This window comes from Heliangelus exortis, chromosome 15, assembly GCF_036169615.1.
Source record: "Heliangelus exortis chromosome 15, bHelExo1.hap1, whole genome shotgun sequence".
Taxonomy (NCBI): Eukaryota; Metazoa; Chordata; class Aves; order Apodiformes; family Trochilidae; genus Heliangelus; species Heliangelus exortis.
Genome location: NC_092436.1, coordinates 9,951,587 through 9,976,265, shown reverse-complemented (window position 1 = coordinate 9,976,265; position 24,679 = coordinate 9,951,587). Strand labels below are relative to the sequence as shown.

General features: G+C 47.3%; 1 protein-coding gene across 2 annotated transcripts in view; it reads right to left on the bottom strand.

Annotated features, from left to right (window-relative positions):
• Nucleotides 1-15,268: 15,268 nt before the first annotated feature.
• ADRB2 (adrenoceptor beta 2) overlaps nucleotides 15,269-24,679 on the bottom strand; it is a 30,633-nt gene continuing 21,222 nt past the window's right edge. For both annotated transcript variants that reach the window (XM_071758882.1, XM_071758880.1), the window contains one exon: nucleotides 15,269-18,600. In XM_071758882.1, the coding sequence (XP_071614983.1) occupies nucleotides 18,566-18,600 (35 nt within the window). In that variant the 3' untranslated portion in view covers nucleotides 15,269-18,565. The remainder of the gene's footprint in view (nucleotides 18,601-24,679) is intronic.

Below are 24,679 nucleotides of genomic sequence, written 5' to 3'. Positions count from 1 at the left end.
ATGGGCAGGGGGTATGTCCTGCCCCAGGTCTGTGGGAAAACAGGAAAGCAGGAGTAAATCCTCCACTGCAGAATGCATCACTACTTTCTGAAATTTGTTTTAACACGTGGCCTGCAACATTGATTTTTAAAAATTTTCTGCTGCTTATTTAGTTCTGAAATCAAGAAGTGTGCCTGTAAGCTCTAAATTTTAGGGAGTATATTGTGCCTGATTAATTTTATGGTCTGCATTGCCTTTAATCTTGGCTTGCTATTAATTTAACAGCAAAGCTCTGTCAGTTTTGATTCCTGGGGTACCATATCATGCCATTTGTAAATTGATTTGTGCTTTCTGATACTTCAATAAACCCATTTGGTATAAACACAGCTCTTCATTTTCCTGTGAGTACACGGTGAGCGAGCAGAAACTCAGCACAAAAATAGACATTTATTTAACCAACAAGTCTAACAAGGGGAGGGCAGCAGGAAAGACCAGCAGCCAGCTGACAGCTTTTAAATAAGGTGCAGATTGCAATGCACGCTGACCAGCACTTTGATCTTCAGGCAGGACCTACTGAATGCAACATCCTGCTTATTCACTGCCTGCTGTCTGCAGACAAGAGGTTTTTGGGCACTGCTGGCATCCCCCAACACTGCCCAAGCTGGCCCTGGTGTTTCCCAGCCCTGGCACCTCTCGGGGTCTGCAACACACTGGAGAGAGCCAGACTGGGTGGGTGATCAGGGACCTTGGGAAACAAAGCCAGAACTGGGGGTGAGCTTGGTTCCACATCACTGGGAGGTCACCCAGGCCCTCTCCTCCCTCTCCCTACCACGTGTGTCCCTCTTCTCCCCATCCCCTTCTCCTGCCTGATTTCTTGCTAACCTCACCCCTTGTGTTGACACCCCAGGTGCCTCTGTAATGTGGCACAAGAGGACAAGCACGGTTGATTATAATTTCCTTTTTTGCAAGCAACTTTCCCTCTGTGTTATCCTGCCCAATTCCAAGGCCACATTATGGAGAGTTCATCCTTCTCACCCTACCCACATTTCTCAGGGGGAGATGGGCTGCAGGTTGAGGCTTAGGCAGACAGCTCTGAGGCCATTCTGTGCTCTGGAAAGCCTGCAGTAATTACTAATTAGATTAATTTGATAGCTGGCATCTCAGCTCTAGGTAGTGGGTGATTCACAACAGAGGTCTCACTAACAGTATCGGCTAAAAAAACTTTCCACCATGTGAAACACTGATAAACATGGGGAAGAGACATGGAATTCCCAGCCAGGAGGGAGGATCTGCCAAGGGCCATGCCCACAGCACCTGCCCAGCCTCCTGGCAGAGGAAGGGAATGGAACAGAGCACCATGTGTTGGACAGATCTCCACCTGAATTCTGGGCCAGAACTGCAGGAACCAGGGAACCCTGGACAACATGGACCAGCTGTTGCAAAGCTGGAGGTACTCAGGGCTGACCACCCTGGCATGCAACCACCACCACCTTACTGGGAAAGACCAAGAGGAGGTAAACAACCATTCTGGAGGCTTTTAGCACCAAAGATATTGTTAATCTCATGCAATTATTGTGTAGACTGCCCATGAAAAGGATCTTTCAAGGAGAGATCAGGTTTTGCTGAGAACATTGCTAGAGACTTTGCTATATAGGATGCAACACGCACCCTGCATGAGCAGTGCCTGCAGGAAAAGCAGGGCAGCATCCCACCCAGAGCACTAAGGGCTAAAAAAAACCTTGCTAAAAGTTGTGAAGCTATCAGGGACATGGGGAAATGCCTTGGTACATGGGACTACTCTGCATCCCTGCAGTACTGTAAGCTGAGGAAAGGAAAAGTTGCAGAATATGTAACTACAGGCAAAGGGATCCACCTCTATAAGCTGTTTTTTAGTGTGCTAAGTTGAGAGACCTCCTTTTGTGTCTGTGAAGTGAGCTTTTAACACCTCCCTTAACAATCAGCAAAATGCAGGTTTTATAAATGTTCACTTTTTGACGTTTCTTTTTTTTATTAACCCAGAAACCAATATAGAGGCAAATGCTTTGATTACTCTATTAACGTTCTCTTTGAAGCCTCATATTTTATTTCTTTTTTCCCCAGTTAATGAAGCTTATTTGTATGATTGCAGATTGCAAAATGAGAGAGCTAGAAAAGTTTTACTACAAATAGCTGCCAATTGCCATTTAGACTTTAGTTATTTTTTTGTCCTTCGAGATCAATACTGCTTTTAACTACTTCAGATTGGAGAAAAGGCATCAAAATATTCTATTTTCACAGAAGGCATATGATTAGACCACTAGTTACTAGTCACCAATCATTTCTAGGTTAATGGTCTGTACAAAGGTTTTTTTTTTCATTTCTGATACCTTTTTTTCATAAGCAGAAAGACTGGGAAGTGATTTAGCACTGGGAAGTGCTGAACTCAAACTTGACTTCTTGTATTGTTACATGTTGGTTAGTTGGGGAAGTGAGGCATTTGGAATAATATGAATAAGGAATTGTAAAACCAGTATAAGAAGTGTTTTCAGCATGTTTTCTGAGGTGGTTTTGTAACAAATCCACCTTCACTCTCAGCACTGACAGTGGCTGGCTGGGAGATGTCTGCGTGGGAGAATGAAATTGCCCAAGCTCTGCACTAAGTTAATGATGTTGAGTAAAATATATTTATTTATTTTACTCTTTTAATCAGGCAATCTGTTTTATGGCCTGGCTTTTTTTTTTTTCCTGAGTCTGAAATGCTGAGGTGAAGGAACTATGCAGAGAAAGGAAATCAAAGAAATCACACAGACAGGTGGGGACAGAAAACAGTTGGCTCCAGTCCCTGTGTGCTGCCAGGCAGCAGGGTAACAGCATAGCCATGCCCTGCAGTACAGAAGGATGAGATGTGGGGACTGGGGTAGAAAACTCTTGGAAGTCATCAGCAGCTCTGAACTGCTCCCATCAGAACGTGTCACCTGGTGCAGCCACAGCTGCTGATCCCCACCTCTGAGAGGTGCAGGGTGTGCAGGTTGGGCAGGTTGGGCAGAGAGCAGCCCCTGACATATTTTCAGTGGATTTTATCTCCCCTTTGGTTATCCCACGGTGGAACAGTGCAACCACCTCCCCATGGATGCTTCTTCAGCCCAAGGAAAGATTGGAATGATCCCTGCTGGCAGGGTCATGGTGTGGGTGGTTGCAGCCAGGGCTCAGGGCTGAGCTCTTGAGCTTGGTGGCCACCCACACCTCCTGTCCATTGAGACATCTCTTTGTCTGCTCACAGGCATTTCCAAAAAATGTCCCAAACACTGCTCTGTGGGAAGGGGGAGGTGGCAGGGCAGTAATAACATCCATTCCCCAGCAAGCCCACGTGGGAATCGGAGGCTCTTCTGCTCCCCCCATTAACACCTTCAGATTAGGCACTGAAGCCATAAAGTGTGGTGAAGCTGAAGATGAAAAGAGAAGGAAGCTCAAGTAGCTACTGTAACAAAATGGCTCATTTTTCTTTGAAATTAATTGTCTGAATCCTGACAAAGCCTGTTGTTAAAAGAGCATCCTCACCTCTTTAATCACCAGAGTAAAGAGCTCCCAGCAACTGGAAATCATACCCTCTTCTCTGGCTCTCTTGTCCATTTCCATCTGGGGGAAATTCATGATAATTCATTAAAAAATTACTGGCACCCCAGAGCCAAAGGCAACAGGTCTCTCACAGACTAATGAATAACCACTGTCAAATGACCAAGAAAAAGGACAAAAAAACTAAACTAAAGGACAGCAAACTAAATTAAACAAAATCTTAAGCAGCTGCCTGTTAAGCAGGGGCTGCAATTTGGAGTTCCATGATGCACACACCAAACTCACCCACCACCCCTCTCAATCAAATGACTCAAGGCAGATTACATCATCCCAATACCCTGGGACTTCCCTTTTGTCCTTGAAAAGACAGGGATGGAGGATTAGATTAGGATCTTCTAAACCAAAAAATGCAATTTAAATTGTGTGAGTAAACTTGCCATCTGTTCCCTGCACAGTCCCACCAGGTCAGCAGGTCCAAGCCTGGAGTTTGGCAAATGAGGAGTTACCTCCTTGCCAGCATGGGGTGGGCAGCAAATCCAGAGGAGGGAAGAGCCTGATGTGGTGAGGTGAGACTGCAGAGGGACAAGGAGAGCATCGGCTGGTGCTGCATGGCTGTGAGAATGCTGGAATGCTGTTATCAGCTGGAATAGCAATGGGAAGAAGAATGGAAAACAGCCTGTGTGTTGGGCTCTGCTATACAACAGCACTGCCCAGGTCTCCATTCAGCAGAGCACAGCTTCCTAGGCCTTTTCATTGTAGTTTCTGTCCTTGCAGTGAGCTGGCAGACTGCACCCTTCCCCAGTGGCCCGTGTTCTCTGTCATGTCACCACCTCCACACATGGCCCATGGAAGGAGTGGGCTTTGCAGCACCTGGGCTGCATCAATATCCATCTCTTTGTGAACATAAACTGCCCCTGCTGCTTGCAGTCCCTTCAGATTATTCACATCGATTCAGCACTGCTAATGGTTAAATACAATGTTCTCCAAAGCCTGCATTTAACAGAAAACTTGATTGGATTTGCTGCTTAGAGGTTGGGTGGTTGTTTTCAGTGATGTTGCTGTTTGGTTTTTTTACTGAGTGGAACACTGTGTCATTTTGGAAATGAAAAATTACCCTCATGCCTTTTCATAAAAGCTTCCATCTCTGAAGGATTCACATTCTCCTGCTTAATAAGACAACTGGGGTATTGCATGCCCCACCATCACCTCCAGAACCTTCTGCCTCTCAGCCACCACCAGCAGAGCAGCTCTTGCAGGATGAGCCCAGAAACCAGAGGCTAGAGGATGGGGGACAGGAGAGGTGGCAGAGCAGGCAGATGGATGCAGAGTACCTGGCTATAAGGCTCCCTTGAACAGGGAGGTAAACAACTGGAGAAAAGCAGGTTGTGTCCTGGTGTTTGTCCTGGAGCTTGTCCTACATGCCTTTAAAGAGGAGTCAGAAGACAAAATACAGGATGAAGTGATTCAGTTGATGTTCCCAGGAGCCTCCTGGCAGCGCTAGGAAAAAATCCCTAAAGCCCCAGTGCAATGCACTGGGCAATTTTGCCTTCTAACAGTTTATCAGGAGTCTGAGAATCCATGGGAAATGCCCAGACTTTAATCTGAAGGAGGAACATGTTTCTATAGAGGACCAGCAGGATACAATTGCTGCACACATCTGTGGCAATAGCTATAGGGAAATTGGGCCATTGGGTTTTACTGAGAGCTGACATTGCATTTGTCTCCATCTTTAAGCATGTGACCACACAACTTAAGAAAGCAAAAACAAGGAGAGAACACCACACTGAAACCCATTTGCTACCAGTTAGTTTAAAAAGAAGATGTGAAAACGAAGATTAAGTAAAAAAGTTCCTAACCTGGCAAAGCAGAAATCCTTTGAGAAGCAGCAGAGAGAAGACAGATTGCAACTCAGCAAGATGTGTCCATGGCAGGGAGCAGCAGAGCCAGGGTTTCCAGAGGGGCTGGCACTGTGCCTGCCCTGGGGACATGCTCCATGCCTGCCCAACACTGTGTGCATGAGGATTGCTGTGTACACGTGGGCATGGGCATGGTTCTGCTCTCCAGCCTCCGTGCCTGATAGAAGATGGACAAATAAAAGTGACCTGGAGGTCCAGGGTTACATCTGGTTAGGCTCAAGGAGATTAAATCCATTTCAGGATCTCTAATGGCCCTCGCTCAGCAGTGTCACACTGGAGCCAGGACATTAAGGGCACCTGTCAGGGCTATTTCAGGAAAGAGGCCTCCTGCCTGGTGCCCCCCTCCCCTATGCACTGAGCTCACAGGGAGTCAAATGAGGTCTGGTGGGGCAGGACACATGGCAAGTTGTGTTTTAGTGGAAAGCCTGGGTGAGAAAGGGGCTTTCTGAGCCACCTTGTCACACACCGCTCCAGAATGGGCCCTGTAGGTTTATTTTTGGCATCTGAGCTATTTTTACCTGTAGGGTTTGGACCCAAATGCAGACCTCAAGCTTTCAAAATCCTCCCTTTTTCTCCCACCCTACTGATCCTCCAGTCTCCAAACTCACCCCTGAAGGACTGAGGAACGCCAGAACAACCACAAACACCAGCAGTAGGCACATTCCCATAACATCCCCTCCTCCAGACACACAAGAGGCCAACAAATCCTTCCTTTTCCCTATACCAGTATTTACTTCCTTCTTTTTTTTTTCCCCACTTTCTTTTCTTTCCATCTCCTTCCCTCAAACTCCTGCCTCCAAGCTGAATTTAAGAGCTCCCTCATTGCATTTCTCTTTTACCCACCAGCAGAGCTACTTCGGCAAACAGAGCACCAGCTGCTACATCCTCCTGAGCAAACCCACAACCCTTAGAGATGGAGATAGAAGTCAGCTGTGGAAAATTTAAAGACTCAGCTGCACATAAGTGGCAGCTGCCCAGGTATGAATCCTGGCTTGGCTGGGGAGCTTCTTGATGACCTAGGCTTCAAGTTCATAGCTGAGGAAGTTTTTTCTTCTCTGTCCTTTGTCAGAGCTGCTCACGTCTGTCTCTGCTGCACATTCCCAATGATCCTGATGATGTGCTCCCTGTGCTCTGACACTTCTTTTGGGTTAAACATCCCAATCTAGTTCTTAGGGTATCTTTGTTGCTGGTGTGGCTTCAGGAATGAGTCCCACCTGAGATTTTGGCTTAAAGATGTCTGTCCCTATCCCAGCTGCTGTGGAAAAGCCTTTGAGGAGCCCCTGTCATGAGGGGAAAAGCAACTTACATTGATGTAATTTAGTTACCAGGAGGGTTGAAAGATCTGTGCTTTAGTTCCTAATGTAGAAAATGATCCTCTTGCTTATAAATTCTGTTGCATCAGCAGATGCATTTTGTGTTGCTGAAGACTACTAATCACTAAAAGACAGAAATATATCTGCCACTGAATTTTATCCCTGTGCTTGAGAAGGGAATTCAGACACCTCTCAGCTCTCTCTGCAGAGCTCTCTCCTCCTACAGGCACTGCCCTGGGGAGATTAACCCTGAAAAAGGGATATAAAAACAGCTCTAGCATGAACCTTCATTCCCTGTTACTGAGTCTGGAGGATCACTCAGCCACAACTGCAGGACCTGGTGAGTCAGGCTCCTTTTTCTCCCCTCTAATACCACCCTGAGAATGGTCCCTGGAAGCTGGGACAAGGTTACATGAGGTGGCAGTGGAGTCTGAGATGGGAGATTTCCAGGAACAAGCAGAGATTTGGTAACCCTGGAGGGTCTGGCTGCAGGGGTTGGAATAATGAGAATTTACACCTGTATAAATCAGAGATGAGATCCAGTTTGGATGCAGCTTATCAATACACACCACTCCAAAACCCAGGCACATCCATGCTTTTGCCCACTGGAAGGGGCACTCTTCCAACCTTCAGAGCCTCTGCAGAAGTACCCACATTGGAGTTTTTCTGTTCCAGAAGACAAGACAGGGAATAAACTGGGGGAAGCTCTCCTGGATAAATTGCTGCTGCAAAAATAAATCCCTTCAGCCTGGCAGAAGCTCTATTTATCTCCCAAAGACTTTGGTCTCAGTGTCTCCCGGGGGAACTTTAATGGAGCTTGTTAGGAGCTCCCATGACAAACAAACCTTTGTCACATGCCAAGAGAAGAGGAAAGTCTGCCAGCTCCCTGCTTCCCCCCTAGAGACATCAGGGGATGCTCCGTGCTGCAAATGCTCTGCAGGGGACAATGTGGCAGTGCCACAAGAGCCCTGTCTGCAGAGGGGCTGCAAAGCAGGGCTGCAAGTGAAGATAAGACCCCACTCTCTTGAGGTGCTGTGGGCTTCTCAGCCACCTCCCTGCCTGAGGAGGGCTGGAGATGGCAGCCAGGCTGCCCCAGCTCTGTCTCTGCTCTGCATCCACAGGAGGCACAGGGGCTGGGCTGATGCTGACACCTTTGCCTTGGCTGGGGATGGTCCCCTGCTTTGAGTTGTTGTCCCCACACTCACTTTATAGTGTCACCTTTGATGAAGACCTGGAACAAGAGCTGTCCCTTGTCCCATCAGGCCTGGTCCTGCTCCTTTGCCTACTGTTTGTGGGAGAGCATCTTTCTGTGGTAGTCACACTCCTGTCAGGTTAAATTACTCAGCTATTGACTGCATCCATGAGGCAGATATTGACACATCATGCTGGATAAAATGAGGACTGCTACACTAACTGCTTTTCTGCTCAGCCTGTAGAAAGAAAACTGCTGTTTGGTTCTCCCCAAAAAGCTGAGTATTCAAAAGGTCAGAGGGATGTCTCAGCATGAATCAGGCAGCATATGTATATCTAAGATCAAAAGGATTGTCAGTCCAATTCACAGCCTGGGGTCCAGCAGCAACAGACATTTTATGTATAACAATTACTCTCCTTAATGTTTCATCTCCAAGTCAGGTGTCTCTGGAAGCCTTCTCAAATCTTTTTTCTCATCTCCTCACTGTCACAGACATCCCTCAGCTGGTAGAAGCAGTTCCGTAACCAAAAGTGTAAATGCTCTTTTTTGTTTCCTTCCCCAGAGACACTGTCTTCTTTTCGAGGTTAATTTTGAGTCATTTTCACACTGCAGCTGCCTGCCCAGATCAGAGGGAGGAAGCTCAGCACATTGGGCTGTAGCAGATTGCCTTATTTTGGGTTTCAGACCATCAGTAGGGCATGATGTTCCCCCCCTGTGGTATTAGCACAGCCAGCAGCAGTGTTGCAGGCACACAAGGACTCAGTGGGCTGCTGGCACCTCCAGCACCCAAACCTCTGTTGGTTATAGGTCCAAATCTTGGCCTGACAGGAAAGGTTTCCAGGTAGGAAAACACACCAGTGCAGTTGTGGTACTGCATGGACAGGGATGGCTCACAGGAGAGGAGGAGCTGACACTACCTTTGCATTGAGACCAGTATCCTCTCCCTGACAGTGGCATCTGATGTCCAAGAGCAAGGAGAGGAATACACAAAGCAAGCAAGCAAACCCTGGCCAAATGCATAAGGTTTTCCTGTTCCTCAGCCAAGTATAATAGAGCAGGACTCAAAGCCTGACATGTTCTGTTTTAAAATGATCCCAGTTCATTCAGGGAGCTATTGGGCTGCACACAACAGGCTGGTTCCCCAGCCCTGGGACGGTGGGAATGTTGCAGAGGTTGTGCTGGTGCAGCCAAGCCCCTTCTGTGTTGCTCTCTGATACCCTCGTCTGTCTGAATCTGGAAATTCAACCTCCAGGACAGGACAAATCACCAGATGGGTCTTCTTCAGCTTTTAGAACAAGTATGTGTAGTTTGGGACCAGGACTGCTGTTGTTGAATGGGAAGGAGGGGCCATTGAATGTCCTGGGAGACGTACCCATGGATGGAGGGAGACTCCTTCTTCTCCCAGCCATGCAGAAGGCTGCAGGGTTCAGAGCTGAGCTGGAAGGCTTCTTCTGCAGCCTGTAGCAAAAAAATGGAGGTACAGGTGGGCTTTGAGGAAATACAACCCCCACTAGAAGGAAAAGAGGAAGAAGACAAAACAGTCTTAGAAAGGGAGGTACTGCTCAAGCAGTTGCTCCATGTCAGGCAGCTATAAAATGCTGAGCTAAGGGGAATTCATGGCAAAGAAAAAGCCCAAGTTTGCCATGGGCAAAAACAAGTTTGCTTCCTTCAAAGTTCTCCAGCAAGTGGTTTCCTATCAGAAGTAACCTTGGAGATGCAGCCTCCAGGTTGACTCAGCATCGGCCGGGTTGGCTCCGCAGTCCCCAGCTGTGCCAGGGCGATGCTGCTCTGGTACATTCTGTAATTGCTAATTAGAGCTCCACAGAGTGCAACCACCACAGGAATCGATGCTTAAATAAGCACAGGGAGGTCTTAGCAGACGAAATGGGTGTTCATTTCTATTCTGGGGACAGGCTTGTTCTCTTGTTCCTGTAAAGTATTCTGTATTTCTCCATGAAGCTCAAGCGTGGCAGTTGTAACTCCCCAGTTCTGCATCTGCTGAAATCTTTCCCGTGACTCAGTTGCAGTGGCAGCTTGCAGATAAACTTGGCTCTTTCTGTCACCCTGCCAGCATTGCACGGCTTCAGACTTAGGAGGCTCAGGGGTAGCAGGAGTGTTGGCTGCTATTTTTTCTAGGTGTGTATCCATTACATGAGGAAGTATTCTTAATCAGTTACAAAGAAAATGGGAGCAGAACCATGGGCTTCCCCTGAGGTTTCAGGGAATTTGCCACAGGAGAAACAGACTCCAGCTGCTGAGGGGGCAAGAGGTGGAGACTGCCCTGTCCAGATGGGAGGAAGCACTGCTGAAGCTTCAGGACTTGACGTGAGCATCTTGTGGGCAAATGGTCCCATCTCCCTGCAGGAGTAAAAAGAAGAGAGGAGGCAGCAGGCAGAGTCAGGGCTCCAGGTGGCAGAAGAAATGGCATGTTTGTTTGCAGCAGGATGAAAACAACACTCTTTGAAAGCTTTCCAAGGATTTGCCCTGCTGGTGTATCTTTATTGAGGGTGTCAGCTTTGGAGCTCCTCTGGTATCTCTGGCTCATCACATGACCTGGCTCCTCTCATCATGAAGATTCTCTCCTGTGAAGTTCCTCTTGGTTTTCCTGGTCTGTTCAATGACTGCCCCGTTTCAGTCCTAGAAAAAGCACCTCTCCCTCCTGCTTCCCTCCTTCAAGCCCCCATCTAGAGGCTGTGTCTCTATCTCAGCTCACTATAGATGCAGGACATTTTGCCCAGTATCCTGCAGAGAGAGAGGCTTCAGCCTCTGGCTGGCATCCTTCAGCCTGCTACAAACTTGGCAACGTTGTCCTGATTGTGGTGGGTGCTGAGCACCTTGCTGCTGTGCCCAAGGATGCCCTGGCACCCCTTCTGCACCCAACTGGGGAGAAACTTTGCTGCTGAGCAGACCTCAGCCCTCTCAGTTGGTTTTCCTGCACTTGGAGCATTCTAATCCTCCCTGCCCTCAAGCACGCTCCAAAAATAGAGCCCAGGCTCTGCCCAGCACAGCCCCAGCAGGAACAGGTGGCCCTGGGGCCACCAGGGTTGGCAGGGCCACCCAGAGCCCACTGGCCTCCCAAACATGGGCAAGCAGGGCCTGGTTTCTCCTGCTCTGTTCCCATATCTTGCTGCCAGGCACACCAGGGCTGTGGCAGTGACTGCCACCTGGAAGCCACTTGCCAAATGGGATTTTTAAGCTGTTTACCAAAACCTCTGGAGTTTGTACAAAGAGCAGCACAAAGTATTCAACTACAGCCACAGGACGGTGAGATGGAAGTGCCATTTAAATCTGGTTAGCCTCGATCTGGGGGACAAATAGATTCCAGCAAAACTGTATTTTTTCTCAAAAAACCTCCCACATTACTCATTACATTTTCATAGTGGGATCTCTTAAATATGTCAGACTTCGTTTTGGATTGACACATTCATTTTGGTTTGGTTTTGATGATAAAAGCAAACTGAGAAATTTAATTTCCTCTTTCTTTCTTTTGTCCTTGAATGCACTTGTGGAGATGATGCTGAGAGTGTCCTTATTTTTCCCCTTTCTTTCCTTTGTTGTATATTTAAAAAAAAAATCACAAAACTTATCCAGCTGAAGGAGTGCAGAAGAAAGTGGAATAGTCAGCAGGTCAGTGCACTCACTTAGTATTAGAAAGAGGAAGGAGAATGCAGCAAAAGGGATGTGACTTAGTTGTTTTTTTTAAAAAGAACCATCTGAAATTATTTTTCCAAGATGACAAATATAGTCTTTAAAAAAACCAAAACAAAACACAAAACCTTCCCAAAAATCTTTCTTTGAAGGTTGCTGTTCCTTGTGCGATTGCTTTCTGGTTCTACAATTTTTTCACATTTCTCACAAGCAGCAGCAGCTGATGCTTCTGCCTCCCTTGCAAAGTGGTCAGGGATGTGCAGGAAGGCAAAGGGGAATCTCCAATTCCCCAGCTGCATCTGTGCAGCCCTGGGAAGGCTGACACCAGGGTCAAAATAAACCTCTTGCCATGGGCCAAGTCCAGGGCCATTGGAAAGGCTCTGGAGATCCTGAGTGGCCAGGAGTTGTCTGAAAAAATGCAGATGTCTCCAGCTGAGCTACTCTAAAGTGCTTTTGTGACCTTGCTAGAAAAACAGCCTGTCTAGAGAGGCAGCTTCTGCCAGCATAGGGCTGGAATAATTTCCTGATGTTGAGCTGACCCCTGCTTAACCAAGGAACACACTTAGAGGCTGTTTGCCACCCCTGGATCTTTTATTTACCTCCTCTTTCCTGTTTAGATCTGGAGCCCTGCAGGACCAGATCCTTTCCCACAGGGCTGGGGCAGTTCACAGCATCCTGGAGGTCCCTGCTTTGGTTGCCTCATTGCTACTGCCTTTGCAAACACAGTTAGCAGTCACCTGCACCCCTGGGAGCCCTCACAACCTTCCCACTGGCTTGGGCAGGCTTTGAATGAGAATTAACTCTTAAAAACATGGGCTGTCCATGCAGGCTGCAGTCAGGATTAGCAGCAAGTCAGTTCATGGTTGGCAACAGCATTAGATATTTCTCTAGTCTTCCAGTCTCCAGTCACAGCTGTCTGTTGAGAAGCAACACTGACAAACCAGACTGGTGTCTGTAATGTCCAGATGCATTTTTGCTGTCATTTGTTGTGTTTTAATTAACATTATTTCAATTTCTGCAACACCCCTTCTTCCTGTTTTTAATTTCCTGCTGTCAGATGGCTCTCATCTCTGTGCAGGTTCACTTTTTCATTACGAATTTCACTGACAGACACACACAAAAAGAAAAGCAGACAACCCAGCCCCCTTCATTTCCACAACTGATGAGGCAAAAATGTTCCTCTCAGCATCAGGATTCTGCAATCAAAAGGTGACCCCTTCTATTCATTTCCACGGAAACCAAACCAGGGCATCTGGGATTTAAATATTCTCTCATAATAATAAAAATTATGGTAAATTATCAGCATGAAGTTATTTAATCCAACATTTAATGGGTTTTGTGCCTGTAGAATTGAAAGTAGATGTGTCCAGGAGACCCAGAACTCAGCTTCTGCTTGGGGAAGGCAGAGCAGTGCTAGCTGAGGCTGCTGGAGCTGCTAGAAGAGGATGGGGAAAAACACTGGTGCTGGGGCAGCAGCACCCTTTGGAGTGGTGTCAGGAGATGGAGAAAGGGACACATCCTCCAGAAGGTAGGTAAGGCATACAAGGCAGGGAGAGTACCAGCTGCTCATGCCCAGCTGTGTTGTTTTTAAAAGGATACTAAGAGATGAAGGACCAGTGGATGAGGGGAAGTGGCTGCAGCTGGGAGGGCCCATGGCTCCCAGGTTGGGATGGGAACTGAGCCACCCGTGAGGGCATGATCCCCCCATTCCTCCTCCATCCTCCAGGAAAATCTGTGCCCCAAAGAAGAGGCACTGCAGGAAGGCATTCTACAAGGGTTACCGGGCATCAGGAGCCTGGCAGCTGACAGAATGACCCTGAAAGCTGCAGTTGGAGCATGTGAATATTTTCCTCCTGTTCTGCTGCTGGCTGCACATGAAAAGCCTCTGATTTCCCTGTAGCCTCTGCTATTTTCCAGGAAGAGTGAAAACTAGCCAGATGTGGAGTTTTTTATTAACCTGCTTACATTTGCAAGTGCTGAGGCATCTCATCTGCTGCAAGAGGTGATGGTGCCAGAGCATCGAATGAACAAACAGGTCAGAAAACAAAGAGCAAAGAGTGAATCTCCTGCTCGGTGTGGGTGGAAAGGGGTCACTTGATTCCTGGAAGGATTAAACTGGCTTGTAAAAATAGTCCCATTCAGACAGCAGCATTTGTGAGCACTGACATCTCAGCTTAATGAGGTTCTTTACCAGCCATTTAAGAAAACAATTTTATATGCTGCTCTTATGAGGCTGAAGTTGCCATAACTCATGTTCATACCTCTAACCATGAAAGGATGAAGAAAAGGTTTATTGCAGTTATGTACTGCAATAATCTTCTCACAGCTCTTTTCTCTGGATTGCTTTACAGTTTTAGGAACTTTAGAAAGGTATTTGGATATATCCTGGGATGTCTGGAGATGGCAAGGTTGTGTGTACTGTCTAAGACTCAGTTTATCCAGTCCCAAAATCCAGGGCTGACCCCGGAGCTCATAAAGCCAGATACAATGTCTGGGAGCTGGAGGGAACCCAGCCTATTCATTTGCCTGCTGAGGTTAAACAAGCCTCTTAGTAGATGGCAGGTGCTCTGCACATGCCTGGCACATAAGTGTCTGAACAGTAAGTGACTTTGGAAGTGTCCTTTAGAAGTGAGGATGGGAGATGCTGAGGTTTTGTTGTTCAGTTAGGCTAAAAAGTGGAGGTAAGGCATGATGGAGACCTGCATACAGTGATGCAGCAGTTGGAGGCTGTCTCTGTTCCTTGGGAATAGAGACCAATTCCCCCTGATACCTCAGATCTCACCAATCCCCAGGCTGCAAGGATCTGTAGGCTGGATGCTGCCTGAAGCCCCATGGCAGAGAACAGGCTGCTGCCAGGCACAGAGCACAACCACTGCCCTGAAAATCTTTATGTATATATTCAGAGCCTTCAATGTTTTAAACTGAGGTCATTATTAGTCTAATCATGAATTCAGTTGGAAATAGATAATTTTGATTCTTTTGTTGTTTGGGGACCAAATTCTTCCCCTGACAATTGCTTCTGCAGAGCTGTAATGTTGTCACTGCCACCGTGCCCCAAGTCATCCAGGAGAACAGCTGGGGATTGAGAGGAGGAATTAAGGGACTTCTTCACTATCACTGATCTGAAGTTTGGGCAAAGACCCAGCCCTCAAGATCACACACTGCCACACAGGGGACTCCAGATTCCTCTGTTACCATCCTATGAAGCCCTTGAGAGACTCTGTACCCTACTATATGTTTGGTTGGTTTTTTTTTCTCCTTGGTTTCTTTGACCTGTCCTCCTCCTGCTCTAGTACACAGCACCTGGAGTACCAGTACCTACAGGGAAGGCCTTGCTGTTGCTCAGCTCCTCTCTAGATCTGTCCTAGGGTCCCATTCCCACAGCGCCTGGAGATTGTGCAACCTGTTACCCCTCAGCATCAGCAAACTTTGGGGAGAGGCCCTGCAACCTTCTCTACTGCATTTTGTCTTTTGATTTTTATCTGCCTCCATTCTGTTGCTCCCCCAGGTAGCCCCAGCACCTCCCCACAAGCTGCCCTGGGATCTGCAGGACTTCACAGCCACTTTCTGTTCCTACCATTCAGGTGCAGTCCCTTCCTCTGGTGCTGCTCAGTGAATAGTGTAAAAAAAAAAAAAAAAAAAAAAAAAAGGAAGAGTGGGAAGAGGAGGACTTTTCATTCTTTATTTGTAGGAACAATTTGTTCAGTGAGAAGAACAGAACTCTTACAACCACAGTGGTGCTGCAGCCACGTGCTGCACACACAGACTCCCCAGCCCCTCTGCTGCCCACTGCTTCCCTCCCTGCCATGCTCCCAGAATCCATCTCCAAGCAGCACAGACCACAGCTCCCTGCCACCCCACGAATTTCTTCCCCCCACCCATCCCCAGTTGGGCTGCACAGGCAATACTGGAGCATCCCACACTTCCACTGCTCAGCTTTGCTGAGATGGAGACTTGGTTGTGTACTGTCCCTAGGAAGTATCTGCTCCCTGCAGGATGTGAATGCTGGTTTGCTTTTGGACACAGCTTTATGTCTGCTCTTTTCCTGCATCCCACATGGTTTGCAACGAGGGAGAAAGCAGAGCTGCTGGGGGGCCCAAGCATTGCCAGAGATCCTGGCTACTCTGCTTGTGGGTTTGGGTCCCTGACAAAACTCTGCATGGCTGAATTAAACAAACGGGCTCATTCTGTGCCAAACTATGGGAAGGATGGGGAGCAGTAGCCATCAGGGTGACAGAGAGGAAAGAGGAGTGAAGGTCAAGTGGTGGAGCCTGAGCAGGACATAATGAGCAGCAGGTATTTAAAGAGCATCACTAAGAATAATGGAATGAAGTTTTCAGGAGGAAATGCAGGTGGAATATGAATAGCAGCTCCTGACTTGGACTACAGAGAAAGTTTCCCAAAGGACTTCACAATAACTCTGGCATCAGGGCATTTAAAAATAGATGCAGCACACCACCAGGAAATGTAATACATGGAAGAAGCCTGAAGGGCCATAGGCAGATGGATTTGTATCATATCTCTTCTATCTCCAACTCTTACAACTCTGCAAGGAAGGAAATGATCAGCAGTTTTAGGGCCATGCTGGCAAATTATTAGAGCAACTGTATCCATTTCACTTACTGAAACCTGCTCTTGCACATGAGAAGATTTGTGAGAAAAAGAACTACAACAATCCCATGCATGTCTCTAATCTGAAAACTAATCCCAAGGGAAGTGTTTCCAGTAAACAATAAGTAATTTGAGCCAGCCAGGAATCTTCTGAGGAACAGGTTTTGGTTGGGAAATACTTCCATTCAGCAGTCACACAGGTTTGGACAAGGCCTTGGTGAGGCATCTCAAAGGGAAGGGAATGGGAGAAGCCAGGCTGCCCTGGAGCAGCCAGGGGCCCTGCCAAGGGATTCCTGGGCACCCCTGCTTCCTCCTGAGCGTGGGAGCTGTGGGAGAGCAGCTGGGCATGGGAGAGGAGCAGTTCCTCTCTGATTGGGACACACAGTACTTTCCATAAAATGGGAGACCTTACCACAAGCAGATGCTGCAGGTGTGCCAGTTTTTTAGCAAAATGGGTAGGAACAAACAAGGCTGAACATGAACTATTCCAGCACAGCTACAGCACTCTCTGGAGAGGTTTGTGCCTGCTGGTCTCACACTGGCTGTGTGAAATGGCTCTGTACATGAATCTCTCTTTTTGGACTGAGCAGAAAAGATTGCCAGGTATCCAAACTCTGCAAGCACCCTGGTGGAAACCTGCCCTGGCTGGGGCCTGCCCCAACTGTCCAAAGCCAGGCTGTATGCCCAGTAAATTGCTTCCTTCCAGCTGGGAGAGCTGGGAGGACAAGATCTGGGCAAGCAACTTGCACAGAGACACATACCCTGCACAAGCTCAACGGGACAGAGACAACCTGGCTAGAAGGGCTTTGCAGAGCTTATACAGCTGTCCTTCCTAGCAAAGCTTTGCCCTGCCTATTCTTCATTCTCAGAGGATGAAAGTTTTGCACACTCACCCCAGGGAAAGCATTTTTCTGGTTTAACCTCAGCCTTTCCCTCCTGAAGCAAATGCCCACTCGGTGCCCATGCCTGGATCCTGGCATACACCTGGCACACACCACATGCACCTTCACCCTCCCTCCCTCCCTCCTCTCTTGGCTGTGGGTGTTGGAGGGGAAGATGCTCTGTTAGCAGCATTGCATCAAATAGCAAGGAAATAAATAAATAAATATGATTGCACATGAGGAAGGACTTGACAGCTGGAAGCCCAAGAGAGAAGGGCTGAGATGGGGCTCCTGGCACAGTTCAGTACCGGCATGTTCCTTCCAGGTCTCAGGGAGCAGCTCAGGGACCAGAGACCTGGAGTCACCCAGCTGGGCAGGACAGTCTGCAGCTGGGACACCATCTGCAGGTAAAAGGTGCATGTTTTCCCCTGGCTTTGAATCAGTTTTTCCTATAATTTCCTGTCTGAGCCTTGTCACCCCCTGCATCTCTGTCTCTTTCTCTGATGAAGCAGGAGCCACGTGTGCAGGCTGCTGGCATCCTCATTTGCACAGCTATAGGAGAGGAGCAGATGCTCTGTAAAAGTTTTGGGGTTCAGGTGTGAAAAATCAGCTCCCAAGTGTGGCTTGTTGCACCAGCACATGTGAGAGAATTGCCTTTCTCCCATTTGAAGTCCAGGTGTTGTAGTTGCATATTTGTTGGCAAAAGGGGCACACAAAGGCCACATTCCATCTGCACTGTGCAGAGTCAGCCCCATCTAGCAGTGGCTCTGCAGTGGGCAGCTCAGCCCCACAGGGGCAGGATGTGCCCTGTGCTGATCCTTCTGCTTGTTTGTGAGGGTCTGTGCTCCATATGCAGTACACAGAGGCCTAGAGAGAAAGAGGTAGACAGAGAAGACACCAGAAGGAGAAACAAGCACAGGGTAAATCAAAGCAATCTTCCACACTCCAACTCTCTCAGTGTTGCTCAGATTCCTGTTTCAACTCCAGCCCCAGCCAGCATGTGGACAGGCAGCTGTGGGCACGTCCTGCTGGTCTGACCTGACTGGAAGGCAGTGACCTTGCTGTGCCTCTTCCAAACCACCCACTGGAGACAGTCACGAGGTCCTGATCCTCCCTCCCCTTTTGAAAGCACTTTCCAGGGATGCTGTGCCAGGGGAACCACTCAGCACCTTCTGTGGTGATTTGGACCTTCACCTCCTTCAGTTCACAGGGCTCCTGCAGCCTCTTCAGATGCACTGACTCCTGCAAAGTGCCTCTCTCAGTGCCAGCAGAGCCTTTCCTGGTCTTTTGGTTCTCCTTCATCAGCTTCTCCTTCAGGCGATGCAGGATGGGCTATGGGTTGGGATGAAGACATTTGCCAAGGCAATCACTTCCCACAGCATCCCCAGGCTCAGAGGAGCAATTCCATGCTCCCACGCAATCTCTTCAGAGCCCTCGTGAGCTCAGGATGGTGAGGAAGAGAGATCAGCCCATTCAGCTCTCAACCATTCCTGGGCAACCAGGGATCTCTGCAGGACAGAGAAAGAAGGGAAAAAAAAAAAAAAAGCATCAGTTTAGCACAGTAGAGGCTGGAGTAGAGAAGGGATTCAGATGTTGAAGCCAGGAGAGAAACTGGACTTTCTCAGAACTTATTGGTCCTGCCTGATGTATACCATGGCCACTGGCTCTACCTCACACCCTCTCCAGTGGATGAAGGAGCACCAGGAGCAGGTTCCCTTCTCCACGTGCTGGGCTCCCACTTTTCCCTGCCCATTCATGGCCCCAGGTGCTGATGTTGCAGCTCCTCGAGGTGGGGAGCTCCAGTCCCCAAGGTTTGTGGTGATGTTTCTACAGTGCCTTTCACTCCTCAGCTGTGTGGATGGGATGTTCCACCAAGCCATTCAGCAGCAGTTGTACCTGGGTGCTTTAACACACAAGCCATGAATTTCCCACAGTGGCTGCTTTAGGCAAAGCTTCATTGCATGAAAGAATTTGAATGAACTGATACATCTCCACATATACACTCAGGTCAGCTGCCCAGGAAATAAGAACACATTTCCTTCTGGTTTTATTATCTGTGAATCTACAAAAGAGAATAAATAGGGCTTTTTCTTGGTTGTGGAGATACCCACATGTCAGACATGTTTGATGAAAAAATGGGAAATTAATCTTGAGATAGGAGCAAGTACTGGATATACCTATGCTTTGCTTTATTTGAAAGTGGTATTTTAATAAATACACATCAAAGATTATGGTCTGGGTGCAGCAGGCTGTGTGTGTAAGCAGCCTTTAAAACCAGAATGCAGCTGAAGAAACGAAAAAAACATTTCTGTTCTTTGGGAACACAATGCCTCTCTCAGAAGAATTCTGGGTACCCAAACTGAAGTAGTATTTCTTGTGCAAAATGAAGTTCCAATATGAGAGAGATGATTTGCAACAGTGCCAGTTGCCAGCATCTCTTTTAAAGGACTATTCACACTCCATCTGCCCTGTATATATGACTGTCCCTTCTTGCCTTCCTTTGGGAACACACACAGCCCCAGTCTGTACCACACCTGATTGCCAAGATGGATTCTACTTTGCACAAAAGAAGGAAGAAAAAGCACCTTTTGAGTCCCTTTCTCCTAAAAAAAACCCCCATGAACTGAAATGACTTCTGGTGGTGCAGCCTGTGAAGTGTGGGCTGGGGTTGGCAATCATTAAACACCAAGCTAAGGAGAAACGGATTTGCTAAATCAGCTGAAGTTAGATATTTTGGATATGTTAATTTCTACTGTTTAATTTTGTACATGGGGTACTCTGTGATATCAGAGCCAAAAAGTGTCACAACTGTAACCCAGAAATCTTGCAAACCAGAAGCTCTTTCGAAAACTCTCGGAGATTTCCCACGTGGAAAAGTAACAGCTCCACAGTTCCAGCAATGTCCACAGGCAACAACCCCACAGTCATGCAGCATGGGACCAAGGACTGACAATTTAAACAAGGGGAAAGCTATCCCCAAATATGAAGTAATGACAATGAAATTGGTGACTTTCTGCAATGTGGTATGCTAAGCATGCTGGAGTTAGTCCAGAACAAAACTGGAATCTCTGAGCAAAGCTTCTCTGACCCTTTTCATCAGCTTGAAGCCAAGGGCTCTTCTTCGACTATCCTATAGATGGAGCTTGTAAGCTGGCAAGGAAACTTGAACCGTGCTGTAAGCTCCCAAGGCAAAGCCACTGTTGCAGAGTTCATCTAAGAGGAGGGAATTCTCTTACCAAATTGCACGTCAGGAAAGAGCCATGAAGCAGAGCAAGGTAATGTTTCTGTGTTTGCACCCCTCAGCTACTGGGATTTAATTGCCTCCTTTCCTAATTGGAAAGAGCTTTGATCCCTGCAGTGCTGCTCTGAACCACCCACATCCCTCAGTGGCCAGTCCTAAGGTCCTGATTTAGTTCCTCCTAGGAACTCAAAGGAAGTCAAAGCTTCTTGATAATTGTATATTCTCTGATATGATTATTATTATGATTATTATAATGGTGACTTTCTGGAATTCCAAATCCAATCCATGCTGATCAGTTTTGATAGGAGACAGAAATCCAATGTCCTCTTCCTGATGCTCCATAGGATGCCAGTTTCTATGGCAATAATCAAAGTTTGATTTCATGACTGGTAAACTCTGCTGCTCTCCAGAAGTGGGCACATCAGCTGAGTTATTCACCATTAGGGAGAACAAACAGGTGGGAAAACTGAGGCCATGCTCACTTAGCCCTCATGTCATCTCTCTACAGGGTCACCTCCCAGCCAAGGAGCTGTGACCAAGGTACCTTCAAGCAACTGTGGGCTACAGGTTCAGCCTGGGCTGCTGCTGAAAACCATGTCTGGAACTCTGAGCAGGCACCATCCCTGTATGGATGTATAGCATGGATGTGGGAACCATCTCATGCACCCAGACGGAGTTCCTTGGAACTGGGAGCATGGAGAATGGTTTTATTTCTCCTGTTTGTTGATGATAGATGTGGCTCAGCCCTTGGGTAAGCAGTGGAAAGAAAGGGCTACAGTTCTTCTGCCTTTCACTTCTGTCAGCATGGGGGAGGTTGGGGTGGGGCTGCTCTGGGGAAGAGATGTGCAAAGCATGACCTCAGCTTTTTTAAAGAAAGAAAGAAAGTGGGAAGGGCTCAGTTCCCTGGGACACCCCTGGCCTGTCCTGCTCTGGGAACCTCCAGGCTGCCTGGTAATTCACATGAACCCCATTTCAACTCGCTGGCCTTAAAGCATTTACACCACGTGGCTGCATTTCACTGAGTGCAAACCAAGCCACTCAGAACAAATGTGTTCTACTAAAACAGAAAGTCACTTAGGAACAACTAAGGAATTGGCCAGATGCCAACTGAGGACAGGTGTAAATCAGCTTGTCTCCAATGGTTTTAATGCAGTGAGGCTGATGGATGCATTGGACCCTCAAACTTCCCCAAATCCAAGCCCTCCTTGCTAAAGCATCTTTAAACAGCAAGGTTGTTTGAGAAGACATAGAGCTTCAAGGGGTAATTTCTACTTCTCCTCTCCTTCTGACTGAATCCTCAGTCTGAAGCCAGAGCAGAGAGAGGGGCCAGCACCCCTTTCACAGCCAGGCTTTCACTTTTAACCCTTTAGAGACAAAGGATGGAAACCTAGAGAGTCAAGTGAGTAAGCATCAACACCCTGAACACTGCCATCACAGAATGCCTACAGCAATTTCTTGTGTACCCTCCAGCAAGAAAAGCACAGACACCATTTCCAGCCCCCTGCAGCTCTCAGCAACAATTGCAAGGGCAGCTCCTCCACCTGCCCTGTTGTCTGCAGCTAGGACCACCAGTTCTTCCTTGTGTCCATCAAGACACAAGGATACCACTGCCTTGCTCTCCATGACCACAACACAAGCCAAAAAGTCAGATTCATCTCTACGTAGCTGTCCTGGAAAAGGCATCAAGACTGATCACTTTACACAAGAGCCTCAGTTTGTTCTTTTCACTACTGACCTAGTGACATGGAGCTTTTCAAGATCCAAACTGCAGTGATGGTGCAGCTCATTTGTGTCAACATAATGCCAGGGAAATCCATGGAGTTGCTCTCCATCACCACCACTCTGTCCTTGAACAAACCCCAGCCTGCTGTTCAGTAACACGGTGATGGAACATGCAAGGCCAACTACTTTTGCTTTTGTTCTGGTGTAAATCAGCAGTGACACTCTGAAGTCAAGCAAGTCTAACTTTCCTTTACACTGCTGTTACAGTGCTGACGTCAGTGGAGCAATTTCAGATTTATGCTACTGTCACTGGGAGAGGAATTAGACCTGATTGATCTACACCACTGTAAAACTGATGTGCAAGAGGAACTGGGTTTGCCATACACAGCCCTATCCAAGCACTGATGGAAGACAGGGCTAGCTACCCAAATAAATACATCATCTGAGCAATCCTTATTTATGGTCTTTGAATGTGTGCTTGCACGTAGGAAGGTTTAGAAGATGGCAATTAAAATAAACAGCAGCTCGTTTCTCCTAAACATCTGCCTTGTAAAAGCAGAAAATCAGATGTTGCCCTGGAACGTGTGCTGTTTGCTGTGCTGAGTAACACAGAGGGAGCACAGCTCGTCTGACCTCTTCCAACATTTCCTCTGTCTTGAGAGCTGAATTCCTTGGGGTTCACAAGACAAAACATGATATTCAAAACAGAAGTTGGCTGAAGGAGCCTTGCAGGCTCCGTTCGTGACTGGCGCCTGTTCACCTGTGGGAAGCTTGGATTTGCTCACTAGGCAAACACAATGAGAGGGATGGACCACTTGCATCCCACAAAGCAAGGAATGTGTGGAGACAGGTCACATGTGTTCATCTTGCTAACTACATAGTCAGCTGGATGTCACTCATTTACATTGCCTTATTTTGTTCCAGTATAGTCGTGGAAGAGGTGGAAGATTTAAGATTAGATCAATTTTCGTCATCGGTCACGAGACATCCCAGGGTCAAGGGCAGCCACTCTGCAGGGTGAATGTCTGCTGAGAAATTAAAAATGACCTTTTCAATCAGCAGGAATCAACTATTGCCCACACAGTCACAGAGGGACTTTGAAATTGCTCCTAAGGGACATTTCAAAGAAAGGATAAAGAAGAAAAAAATTCCTTCCCTGGCCCTAGGCTATAGACTGGCAATAGATTGTTTTAGTGGTTTGCTAAATGGTTTTGCAAATCTTGCTTCACTTAATTTGGGACATGTACACTGGGAAGATCTCCATCTGAGCTAGTCATCCAAAAAATAGGGCATCCAGGAGCTCAGTCCTCACACTATCCATGAGGCAGCAGAGCAGCTCTTCCCATAAGCATCAGCTGGCTCAGAGTGGAGTGGGGACAGAGCAAACCAGTTTCTCTGTAGCCTTCCTGCCCTCCAGGCTAAAAGACAGAGTGTCAGCCTTGTGTTACATCTACACAGGGGCCTTCCAGCCTGGTAAAGCTTGGCACAGGTTGTCTACAGATTCTCCTCTTTATCTTCCTGCATTTTCGGTCTCTCATTGGAACCTCCTGGTTTTTGATCATGTTTCAGCAGCCTCTCGTGTACCATTTGCCAACAATTCTTCCTGTAACTTTTAAATAGCATGATAAAAGAATGGGGTGTAGAAAGAATCCTAAGGTAGAACGACATGAAAGAACCATTGGTTGCTTCTTCATAGATGAAAGTAAAAGAAGAACCAGTTAATGTGTGATAAGAAGCTGAGGTATAACATAAGGGCACCAGGAACCCCAGAGTGTACGAATCCCACAGTTTAGCTACTTTATGAGCAAACCTTCTGAAGAAAGGAGAAAATTACATTTCAGACCTTTTAATTTGCTGTAACCTAAACCTGTGCTTTAGGGCATCTCTGCACAAGGTGATGTTCTGGATGAGCCATGGTGATGCTACTTGTTATGCTGCAGGGCTGACACAGCAGCTTTCATCCACAGAGTCCATCCATGGCTCCTAGGTACCAGTAACAGCCTTGGGAATGCCTGGCAGTGCCTCTGAATCCATCAGCCCAGGGATGGTATTTCTTTCCCTACAGCAGTTTGTGCTTATTTACACTCTTTCCCCACAAGCTCTCCTAAGGGATGGGGATCCAGCAGCCAAATGCAATGAAGTGAGACTTTGACACAACTTCCCAGTTACTGCCAGCTCTTAGCCTGCTTGCTCACCACTAGCCAGGCACCAATTTAACTTCACATTTCCACTTGTTGGTTCTTCATGCTCCTCTGAAAACTTAAGTCCTCTTTATCCTTTATTACCAGTTGAAGAACACAGATCTCTCCCCACTAGTGTTGTCCTGAAAATAACAGATATCACCAATCAGATATCACTTGAATCTTCCAGAGTCTTGATGAAGATCATTGGTTCTTCAACTGATGCAAATGGCAATTCCACCACTAAATCCCAAACCTGAAGCTTCATTTACTTTGCTGAGAAATAATGTCCTCATCAAACTCTAGGTATGAAGGACTTCTTTTTTTCCTGCCAGAGTATCATCCAACTCTGGAAAGTAGCCAGAATGCGGAACAGCTGCAAAAGGATTTTAAAAGCTGTGTTATCTTATTTCTCTTGTTTGCTTGCCCTAACTTTCCTGAGGA